The 18,465-nt window shown below is 39.2% G+C and overlaps 1 protein-coding gene across 1 annotated transcript; it reads left to right on the forward strand.

The window, feature by feature from the left end:
* Positions 1-1,483: 1,483 nt before the first annotated feature.
* Positions 1,484-17,927, forward strand: LOC114349562 (uncharacterized). The gene is made up of 4 exons (XM_028299974.1): positions 1,484-1,586; positions 2,684-2,803; positions 17,149-17,285; positions 17,748-17,927. The coding sequence occupies exons 1-4, from the start codon at positions 1,491-1,493 to the stop codon at positions 17,911-17,913; spliced, it is 519 nt and encodes a 172-aa protein (XP_028155775.1). The 5' UTR covers positions 1,484-1,490; the 3' UTR covers positions 17,914-17,927.
* Positions 17,928-18,465: the final 538 nt, after the last annotated feature.

The raw sequence follows: 18,465 nt of genomic DNA on the forward strand, positions 1-18,465 counted from the left end.
GGCAGAGAGGCAAAGGAACAGCGTTAGTGAGCAACTCACCTATGCCAGCGTCGCGGCGTCCGTGCCCGGACAGCAGCGCCTGCCTGTTAGGTCGGCCCTGCACTCCATCGTGGTCACGTCTAAGGACGCGATGGAGACAGGGGAGGAGGTGCNGAAATAAAACGGTGGTTATGAAATACTTCCCGACAAATAAACTAATGATTAATAAAATAAGAGACATACCTACGTGTTAAGGCTATTAACGTTCGCTCGGGGCTCGGGTTGGCTTTTTTCTTTGTTTATTTTATGAATAAACGCACTAGTAAGCCAAAAGGTGAATTACTTTAATATGATAGTGTTATAATTTTTAATTATATTATTCACTAGCTTTCCGCCCGCGGCTTCGCCCGCGTGGAATTTTGTCTGTCACAGAAAAACTTTATCGCGCGCGTCCCTGTTTCAAAAACCGGGATAAAAACTATCCTATGTTCTTTCCCGGGACTCAAACTATCTCTATGCCAAATTTCATCAAAATCGGTTGCGAGGTTTAAGCGGGAAAGCGTAACAGACAGACAGACAGACAGAGTTACTTTCGCATTTATAATATTAGTTGGGATCTAATATTATAAATGCGAAAGTAACTCTGTCTGTCTGTCTGTCTGTCTGTCTGTCTGTCTGTTACGCTTTCCCGCTTAAACCTCGCAACCGATTTTGATGAAATTTGGCATAGAGATAGTTTGAGTCCCGGGAAAGAACATAGGATAGTTTTTATCCCGGTTTTTGAAACAGGGACGCGCGCGATAAAGTTTTTCTGTGACAGACAAAATTCCACGCGGGTGAAGCCGCGGGCGGAAAGCTAGTATCTTATCTATATTATAAAAGAAAGTCGTGTTAGTTACTCCACTTATAACTCAAGAACGGCTGAACCGATTTAGCTGAAAATTGTCAGGGAGGTAGTTTAAAGCCAGGAGAAGGACATAGGATCGCCAACTTTTTATCCCGTTATTTATTGCCATTAAGGCGGAACAAAGTTCGCCGGGTCAGCTAGTTTTAACTAAAATAATGATTTCCTGCCCCAGCGACCATCAGCTCTCCGAGCTATGTGCCCTGCCTACTGACACTTGATTTTAGCGATTCTGCGGGCTATGTCAGTCACTCTGGTTCTCCTACGCTGATGGCCGCTGGGGCAGGAAAGTTCTTGAGTGGCGACCACGAGCCGGAAGACGTAGCGTGGGCAGGCCTCCCACTAGGTGGACCGACGATCTGGTGAAGGTCGCGGGAGGTGCCTGGAAGCGAGCGGCGCAGGACCGGTCTTTGTGGAAATCCTTGGGGGAGGCATTTGTCCAGCAGTGGACGTCTTTCGGCTGAAACGAACGAACGAACGAATGATTTATGTTTTCAATGCAAAAAATAAAATGTTTTAGCGATGTGCTTTACAATATTAATGTTGTTTCGCTATCCAAATTGACCGCTCCAAGAAATCGCGTCGTTGTTTCCGCAGGTACCGCTCGATGCTGACGGCGGTGGAGTCGACGTCGACGCAGGCGCTGCGCCTCACGCTCACGCGCCAGCTGGCCGAGGTCCTCATGCGCGGCGTCACCGGCCAGGTATGACGTCACGCCTTCAATTCAATGAGGGCTATCGTTTTTATACTTAACAGTTGGCACCCCTGGCGATTGACAGGACCTTACTCTACAGTGGCGCCATCTTGATGAGTGCAAATGCGATAGTCCTCCTACCACTTTAGCGCTCACTAGTCGGCGCCACTGTCTTCGCTACTAGCAAGTGACAGGACCTTACTCTACAGTGGCGCTGACTGGTGAGCGCTAAAACGATAGCCCTCATTCAAATTGTTTTATTGTGAAATCACAGGTAAATACATAAGGTCATACAATTTTGTAATAGATCAGCTGTGTTCCGCCGCATGGGCATACAATAATTTTATTGAAAGATACAGAATTTAAGGCGACGGCGAGCGACAAAGGCAGGGGGGCTACGCCTAAAAACGGGTCTGACGCAGAAAGTGCACTTCGCTCAATGCGCATTTTTTCATACTAATACTGTACAAATAAACTTCGGCCTTCGGCAGGACCGTTCATTGTGGAAAACCTTGGGGGAGGCCTTTGTCAGAGTAAATACAAATGAGTAGGTCACCTTCATAGAAACGCACCGAGCGCGGTTTGTATGTGAGCGCGCCATTACGTATGCGGCGCGCACGCACACACTGACAAAATTTAGCGGGGATTAGCGGTGAGGTGCGCCGAGTGGACGTCATTTAGCTGAAACGAACGAACGAACAAAACTTCTGCCTTTACATTTGTATACAAAAGTGCGCATTTTACGAAGTGCACATTCTGCGTCAAACCCCCATAAATAATATCCAGTTTCGATTGTTTCCATCCCTCTCAAACAAAGTGAGATGCCAGTATGAGTGACAGTGACAGATAAGACCCGAAACCCATGTAAACCGCGTTGTGGAGTAACCCTGTTCTTCTGGCGTGACCGTAGCTTGGGGATATGCACCCGAACGACTTTGTTGAACTCGCGTCATTCGCCACTGAGCGCGAGAGGGACACGACTGGTTTTTAGCTGTTTCATTTTATAAATTTTCCAGCCAAAAAAATGATTCTAAAAAACTCTGGCGCCATATTGTCTTTGATGCATTGTCATTCGTTTGATTTATAATAACTAATTTATTCGCCAGGTATACAAAGCGCCAGAGAAGCTAACAGTGATGCCACAACAAGGAACGCTGACGAGGCGGCGGGAAGACCACGTCTCGGAAGGACCTTGGAAACCAAAGAAGTATGCTGGGATCAACCAGGTAATAACTACGAGTATATTACAATTTCATAAATTATCTACAAATAGTATTCTCATGTGAAATGTATTGTAGGGGGGACAATAGCCCAACGGTGTCGCTGTCAAACTGACCGACTCGAAATCTGAGAGACGCAGGTTCAAACGCTGCAAACCCAGTCGTCCACTGGACTTATATTAGCTTAGCTAGGGGTATTAGGGCCTACGCTAAAACTTGTGCCGGCGCACGCACCCTTATCTGTGTCGAAAAATTTTATGAGCAGCGCAGTGTGTCGCGGAAGCGTGAGATGGGTTTCTATACACGCGGCATGCGGCATGCATGAATTCGCTTTTAAGAATAAGAACACTTTATTCAGAATAGAAAAAAAAAACAGTAAATGACATTAAACTATAAACTCGGACGACCGAAGCGGGCACCTGCTGTGTGCATCCGCGCAAGTTTTAGCCATCGGCCCTTAACTTCTTCTTCGTCGCTACACTCTTGCCGTAGTCGTGGTCGTCACACCAGGTCCGGTGGCAAGCCTCACAATCCGTCGCCATTCCTCCCGCACTGCAGATTTTCTTGTGCTCTTTTGACCTGGTCAGTCCAGCGCATGGGCAGAGTAAATACAAATGAGTACGTCATCTTCATAGAAACGCACCGAGCGCGGTTTGTATGTGACCGCGCGCTAATACGTATGCGGCGCGCACGCACACACTGACAAAATTCAGCGCTAATCCACGCTAAATTTTGTCAGTGTGTGCGTGCGCGCCGCANAGAAACTAATATTAGTACAACAAGGAATACTGTTAACATTGTTAAATTTATCAAAGTTTAAAGCCTCTAAATTACTGGAATATTTACGTCCCTACCTAATTAGTGCTCTTGGCTCGTTTGAGTTTAATTGACAGTAAATACGGTGAGTTTATAAGCCAGCAGATTAATTGCCTAAGTTACATAGTAATTAAGCAATCTGTTGTTTAATATGCAAATAAAATCTCCTTACACTTACATTATGTAATAGCTTTCGCGTAAAAATGCGTCAATAAACGTAAATCAAGCTTAATCAAGCCTGCCGGTACTTAAGTCAAAGCTACTAAGCGTCGTTATAATGGAGGACTATTTTGTAAGTAATAAAGTCTTCAAACCGTATTGAGTCACAATTTTAATTCATATGAAAAAATACGGTTACGCACAAACTGGATGGAAAATCGTCTCCCAGTTAGAACCACAGATATTATCTAGAATTGGACCCATTCTCCTTATCTACACTCCTCCCTTAAGTAAATGTTGTAAAAAGTGACTAAGGGACAACAGTAAGCATCAGGCATTCCCAACCCGAGCGTGGAGAGTGTAGTCCAACCAATAAGTACTCCTCAATTTGAGTTTCTTCGGTGGAGACTAGATGACCTAATGTTGAAAATTGACAATAGTTTGTAAAGGTAGTTTTACTTTGGTCATATTTGACGAAGTTATGATACCTTTCTTCTTCTTTTCGTGTCGACAACAAACCTACACAGTGTCAGCCCAAAACTCCGCCACAAGAGTGGCGTTGTCAGCAGCACTTATCAAATCCTCCTGAGTGCAGTTGCTCGGGCCCTCCCCGTGAGTAGCGGCAGAAGCCGTAAAACCATGAATTACTGCACCACGATGACAAACCGAAGTTCAACCAGTCCGCTCACAAAACCGTGCCTGTGTGTAGTCTCGATTAATATTGAAGGGTTCTCGCAGGACAAATCAGAGATTCTGTAAAACCTTTGCCGCAAAACCAACTTTGACATGATACCGTTTAATATCATTCAAACAAACATTTACTGGCTGCACCACACAATTTATCAAGAGCAAAAGGTATGCTTCATTCATGCGATGCGAATGCGACGGCGCGCGCATGCGTAAGCGCCGGTGCCCATTCATTGTGCCGTATTAGTACGTCCCTAGGCGCCCACTGCTGGGACCGAACGGTCAACGCGAAAGGAAGTGCCTTTAGGGAAACTCGGATAGGAAAGTTATTTTCATTCAAGCGGAATGAAAGTAGACTTTGAATTGTAGTTTCAAATATTTGTCTTTGTGTTTGTTGTGTTTTGTATCCTTGTAATACATATAGCTACGGTAAGTATTAGGTGATTTTTACATCATTTGATTTTACTTTTTCTAAATAATTTACAAAGAACTTTAGTAGAATAATTGTTTTTCCAACAATTTTCAGGAAATCGATACCTATCTAGAGTTTCATGATGAAGAAATTGAAATGTAAGATTCTTGTTAGGGCAACATTAGTAACATTAGTAAGGTTTAGGCTTTGAAATTAATAATTAGATTCAGTTTAATTTAGTTAATGTTAGGTAAACTGGAATAGCCAGCGTCCTGTAGTTAGACTAATTTTATTGCAGGCCGTCACTACAGTCTTGTAGGCTTAGTCCTTAGTTAATTCTCCTTTATACATCTTATGATACTTAAGCCTACATCGTTTGACAGCATCATCATCTATCCACGCCATTCATTCACCTAAACAACAATCTCCACCAGTTAATTAGCAAAAATCAACAGCCGCACTTTCGAAACAATAAGCAATAAGTAGCTCTGGTATGATCGACGGGCAGCAAGCAGTATCCGTGACAAATCGTGCAGCCGGCGTTTCAGTGGCAGACGATAAATAACTGCTTATCGCGCATACCCGCTTGTTAACACGTGTCCGAGAAGGGCCACCAGCGGTTCTCAATATTTAAGTTTTGTCCCCAATAGAGTTTACCCTCTATGTAAGGTATAAGGTAGGAAGAACGGGAATTGGCAACATTCAAAAATTATATTTAGCTTGTATACGAGTAGATTTCTTATAACTGTAAGTGAGCTGTATAATTTTCAGGGATTTATCCTATTGATATATCAGTTAAAAGCCTCATTGATATTGGTTAACTCTATGTAAGATAATATCCAGCATAATGTTGACACAATGTATATTGCGACTGAGTATTTTCATGACTCTGAAATAATGTATGTAATTTTAATGGCCATCAGAGAAGTATGTCCTTTCAAACAAAAAAAGATTTCTTAAATTGGTATTGGCGTCTTGAGCAACCATTTTGTTTAAATCGGTTACAAATGATAAGCGATAGATAAACCTACACAAGTACCCTTTGAAAGGACACATGAAAAGTTTGAGAAGCACATATCAACCATCACTATTAACGATCGGAGCGAATCGACGCGAAAGCGTGCTACTGCTTTCTATCTCCATAGATTCGGTCGGGAGCGATTGTCCTCGTGGCTAATGCATCCAAATGTCGATAACTGATACTAAACTTATTAAGGTTTAACTTTAACTAATGGAGTTTCTAATAACCACAGAATACATAATAGTAGCAACAGAAATTGCACTCCTTTGTGTAGGATCAGATGCCGACATTTTAACGGTAATAATAATAATGCGAAATATCCAACGCACATGGTGCATTCGAAATCGCACCTTACTACTACGCTCACAAGAGCGCATTTTTTTTGTGTTTAGAATTGATCTACGTCACCGCTCAAGCGTCAGGGTTGTATGAGCAAAGTAAAATAAATAAAAACTTAATTTTAAGAAGCATTTATTGTATTTACGATTAGAAAACTTTAATCTAGTGGAGTTTGTATAATCGTACCATCTCTAAAGTACCTATTAATAAACTTCAGTGTTGCGATAATTCGAAATTAAACAAACAGTTTTAAAAGGTGTAGTGTCGGAAAATAGACACGGTGAAGTAAAGTTAATGTTTTTATTAGCTAAAANGGGGCAGAGGGCGTCCACAACAGTCCTCCATCGCGTTTATTCTTGACCTTCGTGTTTGATCTTGTTGCCGTAATTTTTGCCTCGTCTAATACAGTGCGCTGCCAAGTTGTTAAGTTAAATTGTGATTAACTATGATACTAATGAATAGCCACAACCACGCAGAATGATTCGATCGATCGAGACTGTTTTGCTGACGTCGAGACACACACAATCACAGTATACACAAACGCACTTTAATACATTACAATTTATTATTATTATTATGTACACACACACACAGTTTTGTTTTTTAAATATTATCCTTTTATTTATAAATATCTTATCACATCTTTTCTACTTCGTTTATATCGTATATTTTCTACTACGTCTGTATTTACACTTAAAATTTATACGCGCACTATTATTTATTATTATTTATGTATGTATATTTTATGCAGTATAGGTTAGTGTCCGTGACTCTCACTTGGCATGGGGCACACTGAAAACCAGCGTCGTGGCCTCCCTCACCGGGGGCCACGGCATATGCTGAGTGGGGTCCCATTGCGATGGGCATCGCTGTGCGACAGGGTGGCACTGCTTAGTTTACTTGCTCTTTCATTGTATGTTTTATGTCACCTCTGTCTTATTTGCTTTTTTTTTATTTTACCTCTTTTGTCTTTTGTGATGTCCATGGCAATAAATGTTTCTTTCTTTCTTTCTTTCTAATGAATTCGAAATATTTTGTACGAAGTGAGCTGGCTGCTCTGCATTACCTCGACACTATCTCGCAGCCATACGATGCGTTCCAGTGCACCAAGCTGGTTAGTCCGTGTTTAAGTTTGTACTTATTAACTGTAATCAGACCACCGACCGCAGGAATAGCTCATTTGGGGTGGTCCACGGTATGGTTTAATTGAGTTAATGAGAGCTCGGAGCGGTTACGATTAAAAGATCAAATTATTAGATTCTAGAACGCCTGGGCTGGTGGTTTGCCTACCGAACTCTAAAGGCAGCGATTTGGAGTCTCCTTTAGGATTAATTAGAACCAAGTTATAACTACTTCATGTATAGGAGTATGTTATATCTACCCATGCAATCATACATAACCCTCCTTCTGGCGCTGTCGGGTAAAAACAAAGTGACATAAAAATCGGATGTTAAGTGTACCGTCATCATTAAATAAGATTAATATTAATTTTATTCGATTTGAAATTTGATTTAAATCTCAAAAATTCCCCGGCAACTACTGCAAATGCCTCCCTACGTATCATTCAATCAAATTCTGCACCAAAACTCAGTACCGACATTAAAATCATGCCAATTAAAATATTCAATATATCAATGGAGCCGATTGATTAACGATTAGGTAGATTCGAGATTTATTTTTTGATGTTTGCCGTAAAGGAATGTCTGATAAGTGTTTTTGATTTAGTTTAACTTACTTTCACTTAGAACTTACATTGTCTATATGTGAACAGTCGACCTTATAAAGTTTACCGCTACCAAGCGGCTAATCTGAAAATTATTGGGGGATGGCTCTAAGTAAATTTAGCAGTGGATGTCCTGTGTGGTTGAAATGATGATGATATTATTTACTAGCAGCCACCCGCGACTTCGTACGCGTGAATCCCGTTTTACCCTCTAATGGGTGGAGTTTAAGAAAGGAACCTGCATGCAAAATTTGAGACTCCTGCTCTTGTAGTTTCTGAGATTTAGTGATGAGTGAGTGAGTCAGTCAATCAGTGACCTTTCGCTTTTATAAATATAGATTTACAATTTTCTATGAAGGTTTCTTATGATGTGTTAAATGAAAATGAAGCCTTAACAGTATACACAAGATGAATCGACAAAAGATTTACTTACTAACTCTACCTAACTCAATCTTAACTAAACTTGGTGCTTCGCCACTTTAGTGGGTAAGTACACAACAAAAATGTGTAATTATTAATCGTTATTAATAAAATAAAGCTTTTTATGATTAGTATCGGTATATCGCTGGTATAATTGCATTTACTTAGCTAAAGTTATTACACTGCGGAATTCCATTACAATAAAATGAGGAAGTATTGTTTTATAATAATTATTATTTGCCGAATAGAAAGCAATGACCATCATGCTTATGATATTAGTTACAGAAGATTAAATTCACATATTGACCGTTAACATTGATGTTACTTTAAAAGATTTGTTAGATTGTTCCTAATACCGTAGAGTTGTATTTTAGAAAGTTCGAGTGTATTTATTTATTCAATTACTTAGGTATCTATGTTTTGCCAGTTTAATGGTTTCAGATAGGCTTATTGTGTGTTCGTATAAATTAAGGATTAATGTACTATATAAAAATAAGTCGGGTTTTCCTTCCTGACGCTATAACTCCAGAACGCACGAACCGATTTCCACGGTTTTGCATTCGTTGGAAAGGTCTCGGGCTCCGTGAGGTTTATAACAAAGAAAATTCAGGAAAATTTAACAAACGAAATTCCACGCGGGTGAAGCCGCGGGCGGAAAGCTAGATTTTAATAATTTAATGTTGGTGGGACGTGATGAGACGTGAAAGCTCTCTAAAAATTTATCATTGTTCTAAAGCACACAGGGCACATTTGCAATTTGAAATATTGAAATTAAAATCACATATCAAACCCTGAGCTTGGTTCGAGTTTTGGAGAACTCAAGATACAAATCTTACTTTAAACAACATGGCGGTCTGAGACTCGCCGACGATAAATCTGTCGCGTCGCAACTCACGCGCAGGCGCCCAGCAGTCTTGCGTTTGCGCACAAGTCAATATGTAAATAGCTTCACTTTAGTCAACGGAAATGTGTGCCATAAAGCTAGTGTAATAGATGTGTGATTTGTTTGAGAAGCTTGTACTTGTTCTCTACAAGATAACCTAACGCCATCGATAGAATTGTGTAAAACTCTTATGGACGGAATTCGAGTACCTATGTCCAATCTATCTATTATATCTATAGTAAAACTATCATAAGCTGGGCTCGATTGAACTTCAGCTATACATTTCTATTGCAAAATAACACGTATTACAACCACACAAATTGCAACAGAGTTTAACATAGCTTGAATTGCAACTTGTACAAGGTCTTATCCCCCACACTTTCCCATCACTGTAACTCCTGTATGTATAGCCCGGATCTACAGCTTGGCCTCCAATGAAACCCAACCAATTGAAGGTTGAGTAAGTAGTCCCGGGGATGGCTAACTGTCTTGGAACCCGCAAAGCAATTATACAGAAGAATATAGGAGGAAGCCGCTACCAACCGGCCTTAAGGAAATCATTGGGGACTAAGTTCAGCAGTGGACGTCCTATGGCTGCAATTATGATGATGATGATGTGGAGGAGTTTGAAATATAATATCGGCTATCATAGTTGACAGCACATGAGATGAATTTTTTTTTGCGAAATCGCTCTAATTTAATCCAAGACACCAGACAGTATAGCTTGATGTGCCATCATTTGTACAACAGTATACTTACTTAGACATATTAAGCTCTAGAAAGTAGCGAGCGTGTGGTGAGGCTGGCAACACAAATCATCCGGGAACGCCCAGACGGCTCGCTCAAATGCCACGAGGAAGAAACTGGTTGCGGCTGAAGATCCGAACCATCACTGTTTGAAAACGCTTCAAATTAATTTATTGCGGACTAAGTCCATAAATTGGGTGTTTAGAACTTAGTTAATAGTTAAATAAGAGTAGAAATGATGACTGTTAAAATGACATATTTTATTTCAATAATTTAATACGGAATTGAATGAAATATACCTGGAAAAGAATCTTTTTGAGCACGCTTGATTGTTCTATTCAAACTGGGAACAGTTACCTACATTTTTATATGCGAAATTCCATATTCTACTCGTAATACCCAACTCTAAATCCACCAGACCGTGGAGACGGTTCAATAACAAATCGATACAAATGTCATACTCACATTACAAAATGAAGTCCACAAAAATAAGTAGAGTACTAAAAACTATTTTTAGCCTATACTAGAACATTGCCATTCATTTTGTCTTCATTCACGTCAGCTTTACTTTAAGATGGGCTAATCCCTCACAATAACATCCCTAAATACCTAAAACCCCAGAAGCCAACCCAAAAATGTTTTCAACCGGTACTACCGGGACTATTCTCACCTCTCGTTCCCACCGCTGCAACTCCTGTGTAGCCTGGATCTACACCTTTACCGTCAATAAAAACCCAACCAGTACTAGCAACACCACATAGGTACCTGTACCTATATCGTAACTCTGTATTTTTTTTCCATTTTATCTGAAATGAGATCGTGAATGTTATGGTTTTCATTTGAATATACCCACGTATATTGTGATTATAAAATTATTTCAATGGCCAAACAATTGAGTGCAACAGACCGAAACACAGTTATGTCTCTATAGAGTCGCATATTTCTGAGTTGTATAATAATACGAGATAAATATCACCAGGCTTTTAATGAAATAACTATGATACAGGTAAAGGAAGGAAAGTGTAGGGAAAATGTTTCTTTTAAGCTTCGGAAGCAAAAGTACTTAGTCGTCAAGAAATGAATGTATATTTTTTTACCGCATTCTGTATTGTCTTACGCCCGTATTCACAAACATTACTATGAGGTCTAACAGTGCGCGTGGACGCACAGGGTGACACACGAACCAATCACAGAGCTCTATTCAACGCTGTGCGTTAGATTTTCTGCTTCACTTAAGCAAGCATCAACAATTTGACTGTGTCACCAATTTGATACCACTTTTGTTTCTGTATGAGAATTCCCACATAACTCAGCTGCACCTTATAAGAAAGCTCGACCTAATCAAATAGAAGGGATAGAATTTTTAAGAAATAAAAGGACTATATAAGAACAAACTACAGTCCATCCCAAAAAAAGGACAACATAAATCATTTAGTTAGGAAACTTCACGTTTGAGTTTAGGTATTTAGGATGGAACAATCCTTAAATTTTAATCGACTTTAAGTGTAAAATATGGATCAATTACTAAAGCACCTCCTTCTCTTCCCACATCCATACCACCCAAAGGAGGTCATGAAAGGAAGGCTCAGCATGATGAGGTAACGCCGTAACTCAACACGCTTCATCGTGGACGCTGGACTTCAAATTGCACCGATTTATGACATCAAGGCCCGTCATGGATTTTGTGAAAGGGAATAATAAATTCTCACAAAACTAAAGCTCTTGAAATTGATTAACTTTAACACTAAAATGAAGCCTTATGCTACAGTGGCTCTACAAAAAATAATCGTGTGAAATCAATTAAATTCCTCCGTGGTTGAGGATTCCGGGTGAAGCTCGCTTCCACCTTCGGCCTGATCATCACTTACCATCAGATGAGATACCTACAGGCCAAGAGCTTCCTTTTTGTGGATTAAAAAAATGATTCTGTTTATTCTGAGAAAGCCCGTAAAATCGGAAATCGCTGGCGGCATTCTCCCCAATTTGTATAATTTAATGTATTTAGTGTTAGTGTAGGTATAAGTTGAATACTTTAATAATTCCATTTTTTTAAATATAATTTTCATAATTAATGCAATAAAGTGGGATAATAATATCTAGATTACAACATTATAAGCATATAATAATTGTTATTAGTAGAACTTATCACATTTCTGGTGCATTTATTGCTGATCTCCAATTTCCACGTAATAAACCCGGTCGGGGCATTACTATAAATTATCTTAGGAAACGGTTAAGTGAAATAGTTGTGGAGGTAAACGCTCTTGTTAGCAAATGTAAGGTTATTTTGCTGTACAAACTTTTAAGTAGGTAATAGAATACAACGTATAATGTGACTTAGTGTTGCGAGTTTTGTTCTGGGTCTAGAGGCTCTAGGTTTTTTTCTTAGAAGGGGCTAGCACGTAAATTAGTCAATCGATTATACTAGTATAATCACCAGGCTTGAACTAATTTTAATGTCATTTGAAACCTTAAGTTCACTTTCTGTAAGTTATAAAATAAATCACGGCTATAACATATTTTAATGGACCTATAAAACAATCTTATTAGCTAGGCGTCTGGTAATGATGGATAAGTTGCTTGCGCTGCTTCTTCCATTGGACTCTTGGAACTCTCCTATATAGGCCTCTCCATAGGCCGCGTACAGCGTCACAATGCTTACTATACAACTATACAAATGTACGGTTGTGGCAGAGTAAATACAAATGAGTAGGTCATCTTCATAGACACGCACCAAGCGCGGTTTGTATGTGAGCGCGCCAATACGTTGACGCACACACTGACAAAATTTAGCGTGGATTAGCGGGGTGTTGCGCCTGGTTGTAGTCTCCTTTAGACGTTGATGTCGCCGTATGGACACTGTGGACGTCGATAGGAACGCTGACGTCTTTCGTCGCGTATAGCGTTTACTTGGAGTAAAATGAAATTTCAGGAGCTTTAAGTACAGTGCAGTGCCTATCTAAGAGCAGTCGTAGAACCAATCTATACTATCTATACTCTATACTAATATAAATGCGCAAGTAACTCTGTCTGTCTGTCTGTTTGTGTCTCACTTTCACGCCTAAACCACTGAACCGATTTTGATGAAATTTGGCATAGAGATAGTTTGAATCCCAGGAAAGGACATAGGATAGTTTTTATCTCGGTTTTTGAAACAGGGACGCGCGTGATAAAGTATTTCTGTGACACAAAATTTCACGCGGGCGGAAAGCTAGTATTTAAATAAATTGATCTGTAATTTCAAAGTACAACTTAGAAACAAAAATGCACGCTCCTAAACTAGATTACTAGACCACCAAATAAAACAGCGCCACTAATTTCCATTGCCTAAAACAAAACAAAATCTAGACTGTCTTTTGTTTTAGACTGACATTAGCGGTGTACCCCGCCATTATTGTTCCGAAGCAACCGCGGGATAAGCTCGGAAGCGGAACAGAACAGTTACCCGCTCTTCTGCTAACGGTGCTTGTTCGCGGGTACACTCAGCAAGATAAAGGACTGATTCTTAAGCTCATAACAGACTTATCAACTCGGAAAGGGATCAACACCGTATCGCCATTCGCGAGTTGTCATCGCTTTTCATGCGCTGTCAATCGCGAGGCGGTTACGGTGCGGATGTACGTTGCAGTATGGAGTTTCATATAAAGAATACAACACAATATTCGGAATAGCGTTCTTTCAGGATATAGTGAATCGGGATTCCGATTGTTAGCCCCAATGTAGGGAAGACCGAATCACGGAAGAAACGCGTACTTAGTTGTTCGCTGTAAGTACTATAAATACATGATTAATATATTCCCCCGATTCTGAAACGTCAAGTGTCAAAAATCAAAAACTAACAACCCTATATTGATAGTAGCGCCCTCCTGAAAATGTCATAGCTGGGACAGTTCATTGTAATGTTTTCAATGTATCTGTCTTCTCCTTTAATACTTACAACAAATTTTGAAGTTCTATTATGTTATACTATTACTATACTTACTACACTTACTAGTTTTTACATAATATAAAACTAGAACAATACAATACATAATTATGCATAATGTTTTAAAAAACAGATAATAATGTTGACAGTCTTACATTGTAAGAAGTCCGGAAATAAGTAAGCACATACATAATTTATAATTCTTAGGTATATTATTCCTGTGTGAAAGCATGGTTTCTTACTTCAATTTAAATATACAAAGTATGATAGTAAGGCTGAGTTGGACCATCTCAATTTAACTATGACAGACGTCAAAAATCTTTCAAACCATACAAAAAGCACCGGTTATTCGATATTGTTATTGTTACAGTTAGGTGGTGCAACTCAGCCTTAGTGTTTTTATTGAGGCTGACTATACAAACTTTTTCATCGTGTGTTGCTTGCTGCAAATGCTTCTAACTAAAGCTGTTGGAATGAGTAGTGGTACTTCATAGATTACTACTCGTAAATGTAATGAATGAGAGAATTTTGATACGTTCCTATACATGTATCAATGAGGGCTATCGTTTTAGCGCTCACCAGTTAGCGCCACTGTAGAGTAAGGTCCTGTCACTTGCTAGTAGCGAAGACAGTGGCACCAACTGGTGAGCGCTAAAGTGGTAGGAGGACTATCGCAATTGCACTCATCAAGATAGCGCCACTGTAGAGTAAGGTCCTGTCAATCGCCAGGGGTGCCAACTGTTAAGTATTAAAACGATAGCCCTCATTGGTAACATTTATAATGGCTTGCGCCAAACTCATAATTAAAGGGCAAGAAAAACGGCAAAGATTTAAAAATAATTAACTTTTTTGTTAGCTTTAAAGCACTTTTACACCCAATATACTTTTATCAGGCACCATTGCATCAACGATGAAAGAAACTACAAATCAGACCTATCAAAAACTAATATATTCATGGTTTGATTAATATAGAAACTTAATTAATTGATTATATTTTGCTACATTAATTTACATTTATATGTTTATTGCTCATTTGGAGTATACTTGTCAAATTCCAAGCGATAAAGAAATTAAAGTGCCCAAAAGTGACTTCAAACATTAGTGACATATTTTCTATCAAAATAGTAGAGATTAGAAAGACCGCCTTCAACATCTAACTCAATATCCCAAATGATTGGTGCCTAGTCTCCTATTTTCAAAGAAAATGGATGCGTAGCATTTACAGACTCTATTTTTAAGTATAAATATACCAGCCAAACATAAAATTAAGTCATTAAAGTATGTTTGGTTTAAGTAGCTCGCTTAAGTGTATGGCTGGAGGTGATCGGATCGGTCCTATAAATCAGGTTGTATCGTAAAATCTTCGGTAACCGCTCTTGACTACCGGGGACCGTTAGCCGATCTGTTCTTTGTACTTACTTTACGATCGCAACAATACTATGATTGAGTATCGAGTATATTATGGCGTAGAGCTGCTTTTTGTAGTAATAAGTTGACTCCGCCGGCGGCAAGGTTTCACACTCATTTTGCAAATTCTTCATAGATATAGGCATTTTTTATCGAATTAAAAAAAACGTGATAAAACCACCAGTACTTCTTAATAATATCTGTCTTCACACTTTTAGAAATTAAACAAAAACTGCAAAACATAAGGCTTTACTTTCTTGCGTAAAGATTGAGTGGACACAGAACGCAGTCATTTCGGTTGATCAGAAGGATGCCGGAAAATCACGAAATAATATAATAATAATAATAATTATAAATCTTTGGACAATTTCACACAGCGCCAGCTAGCCCCAAAGTAAGCAACTTAATGCTTGTGTTATGGGTGCTAGCTTAACGGATATACTACTTATAATATACTTTTTTTTAAATACATACATATTATACATAGTAACACCCAGACCCGTTACAGAAATTAAAATTCATCATTTCAATTTCTGCCCGGCCGGGAATCGAACCCGGGACCTCTCGGCATAGTAGTCCGTTCTGAACCACTACACCAAACGGCCGACATAAAAAAATTAAGTAACAGAATAGCTCAATATTTATTAATATTATTACTAATGATGGTGATGATATGACGTCATGCTTTGAATATGATAAAAAGAGAAATTGATTTCATCACTTACAAGTAATTGAGTGCAATCAATGGTAATCATGAGCGTAGTCATGAAATTAGACCGTAAATCTTGATTAACTCTATTCCAATTCCGAATCTATAAGAACAACACGTGAAAATGGCATTTAATTTTCTCTCTTTTTTAATGGGGGTGCGAGTAGCGCAGGGCGCCATGGAGGGGTTTGTCCTCGAAGGCACCAAAACGCAGATAAAGTACTACCCCCATTCAGTGTATTTTAATATATACTGTACAGATAGTACGTACATTTGTGGGGGCTCGATTCTGAATCAGCGTATAATGTTGACCGCTGCACACTGCGTGGAAGACTGCAAAGGCAAGAATCGTTTAAATGTGCTGATTAAATATGGCCACGAGTATATAAACAGTATGAAGTCGACTCAGATGAAGGATTTCATAATGCACGAACATTACGATGATGACACGATGAACAATGACATTGCCCTGGTGATGGGAACTAGAGCCCTGCCGCTGGGAAACGTGGTCAAAAGGGTCATACTGATGCCTACACCACCGAAACTTAAGTTGGCCTACATAGCGGGCTGGGGCGTAATGAACGTAGGTACCTAACTAACCAAACTATTTTTTTTAATGTTTTCATATGGTCTTCTTCTATGTCCTCTTTCATTCCAGTTGCGCGGCTTTCCCTATCATGGGATGGGCCGCCATTTTTATCCTATTTCTATAAAATTATTATAAAATTTAAAATTACCATCACAAAATATGTACATTCACAAAACTAGATAGAAATTCTAAGTAGGCAGATGTAATGAAAAAAGGGTCTGCAGGTGGACAGCCCTATCGCATGTTGTCATACCGTGACGTACCGCGCGGCTGTTGACATTTATTTCAAAAATATGACCGAGTTAGAATACTGTATAGATAGTATTACAGTGATATAGTGGTATAATATCAGCATCCAGATTTCATATTTTGACCTTTACGATTTTTGTGAATAGCGGGATTTGCTAATACTGACAATTGACATTTTGGCAAAAGCTTACTCAGCTTAAAAGCCCACTTGCAAAGTCAATGAATTTGAATTTCTTACAAATTTTTGTACCGGTTCGTCTTGTAGTACCGCCAAGACGTGTCCCTCACGTTACTGGAGGCAGTTCAAGAGTTGCAACCTTTGTCAGTGTGCAAGAAGATGGGACTGCGGCCCAGAGGCACCTTCTGCGCGGGCGTCGTCTCTGGCCCGGGGAACCCTGATTCGTAAGTGGATACAGTGGACTTTGAACACATCATCATTTCAGCCACTGGACGTTCACTCCTGAACATAAGCCTTTTAAATAAAGCCTTCCCCAATAGACAATTTGACACCATTCCCCAATAATTCGAAATCACAACTTTTCTAAAAAGACACTTCATTCTGATCTTAAAAATTTAATTTATTTTAATTTACATGTAAATTACGATTTTTGGTCGCATTGTAATTTAAAAAAGTAGTTTATTTGAGTTGACAAAATAGTGACGTCACTTGCTTGTAGTGCCATACCAAATCTATGGGAGAGTTTCGTATACCTCTGTGGTCAAGTGATCTCTCGACTAGGTGATTCTGGGTACAATTTGTTATTTGGGTATTTAGATTTGTTTCACTTTTGACTTTCTCTTCGAGCAAAGTTTTTGCGTTGCACTTTGCCTGAGTGCGTTATTAAACTGATTAATTTTTCGCAGGGGCGACTCAGGCAGCGCGTTGGTAGGCAAGAATCACGTACAAATTGGACTGGTCTCCTACAAAGTTAGCCACTACAGCCTAGTGATGTACACCAACGTATCATATCACTTCTACTGGATACGGAATAACGCTCAAAAACTGTACTGTCGACACAATTTAGGGTAGTAAATAAATAAATGAATACAGATGAACAGTTGCTTCGTTATTAACAAACAGTTTATGAATATTAAATATGAAAGAATTGTGAGTTGATTGAAATGTTTCTAATATCAGTGTGTACGACCCAAGCTCGAACACTTATAATACTCATGCTTGATTACTTTCAGAAATGTATATTATACTAATAATATATCCATTATCCATGAAAGAATGTAATGTTAACTTTATTCGCTTATTATTTTAATTAGTTCGATAAAATCTTCGGTAACATCTCCGGACTACCAGGACCGTTAGCCGATCTGTTCTTTACATACTTTACGACCGCAACAATACTATGATTGAGTATCGGGTATATTTTAGTGTATAGCTGCTTTCTGTAGCAATAGGTAGACTTTGTCGGCGGCAAGGACTTTCACATTTATCATATTCGTATAAAAAATATGACATCGCTTACATAATAATATTTTATGTATTCAATTTCGTATAGTAGAGTTGGAGTATGGCAGGAAATAATAGAAAACCTTGTTTTTATTACACCTAGGTAGGTACTTAGTGAAT

The sequence above is a fragment of the Ostrinia furnacalis genome, unplaced genomic scaffold (assembly GCF_004193835.3).
Source record: "Ostrinia furnacalis isolate ACB-3 unplaced genomic scaffold, ASM419383v2 OfSCF0694, whole genome shotgun sequence".
In the NCBI taxonomy this organism is placed as follows: Eukaryota; Metazoa; Arthropoda; class Insecta; order Lepidoptera; family Crambidae; genus Ostrinia; species Ostrinia furnacalis.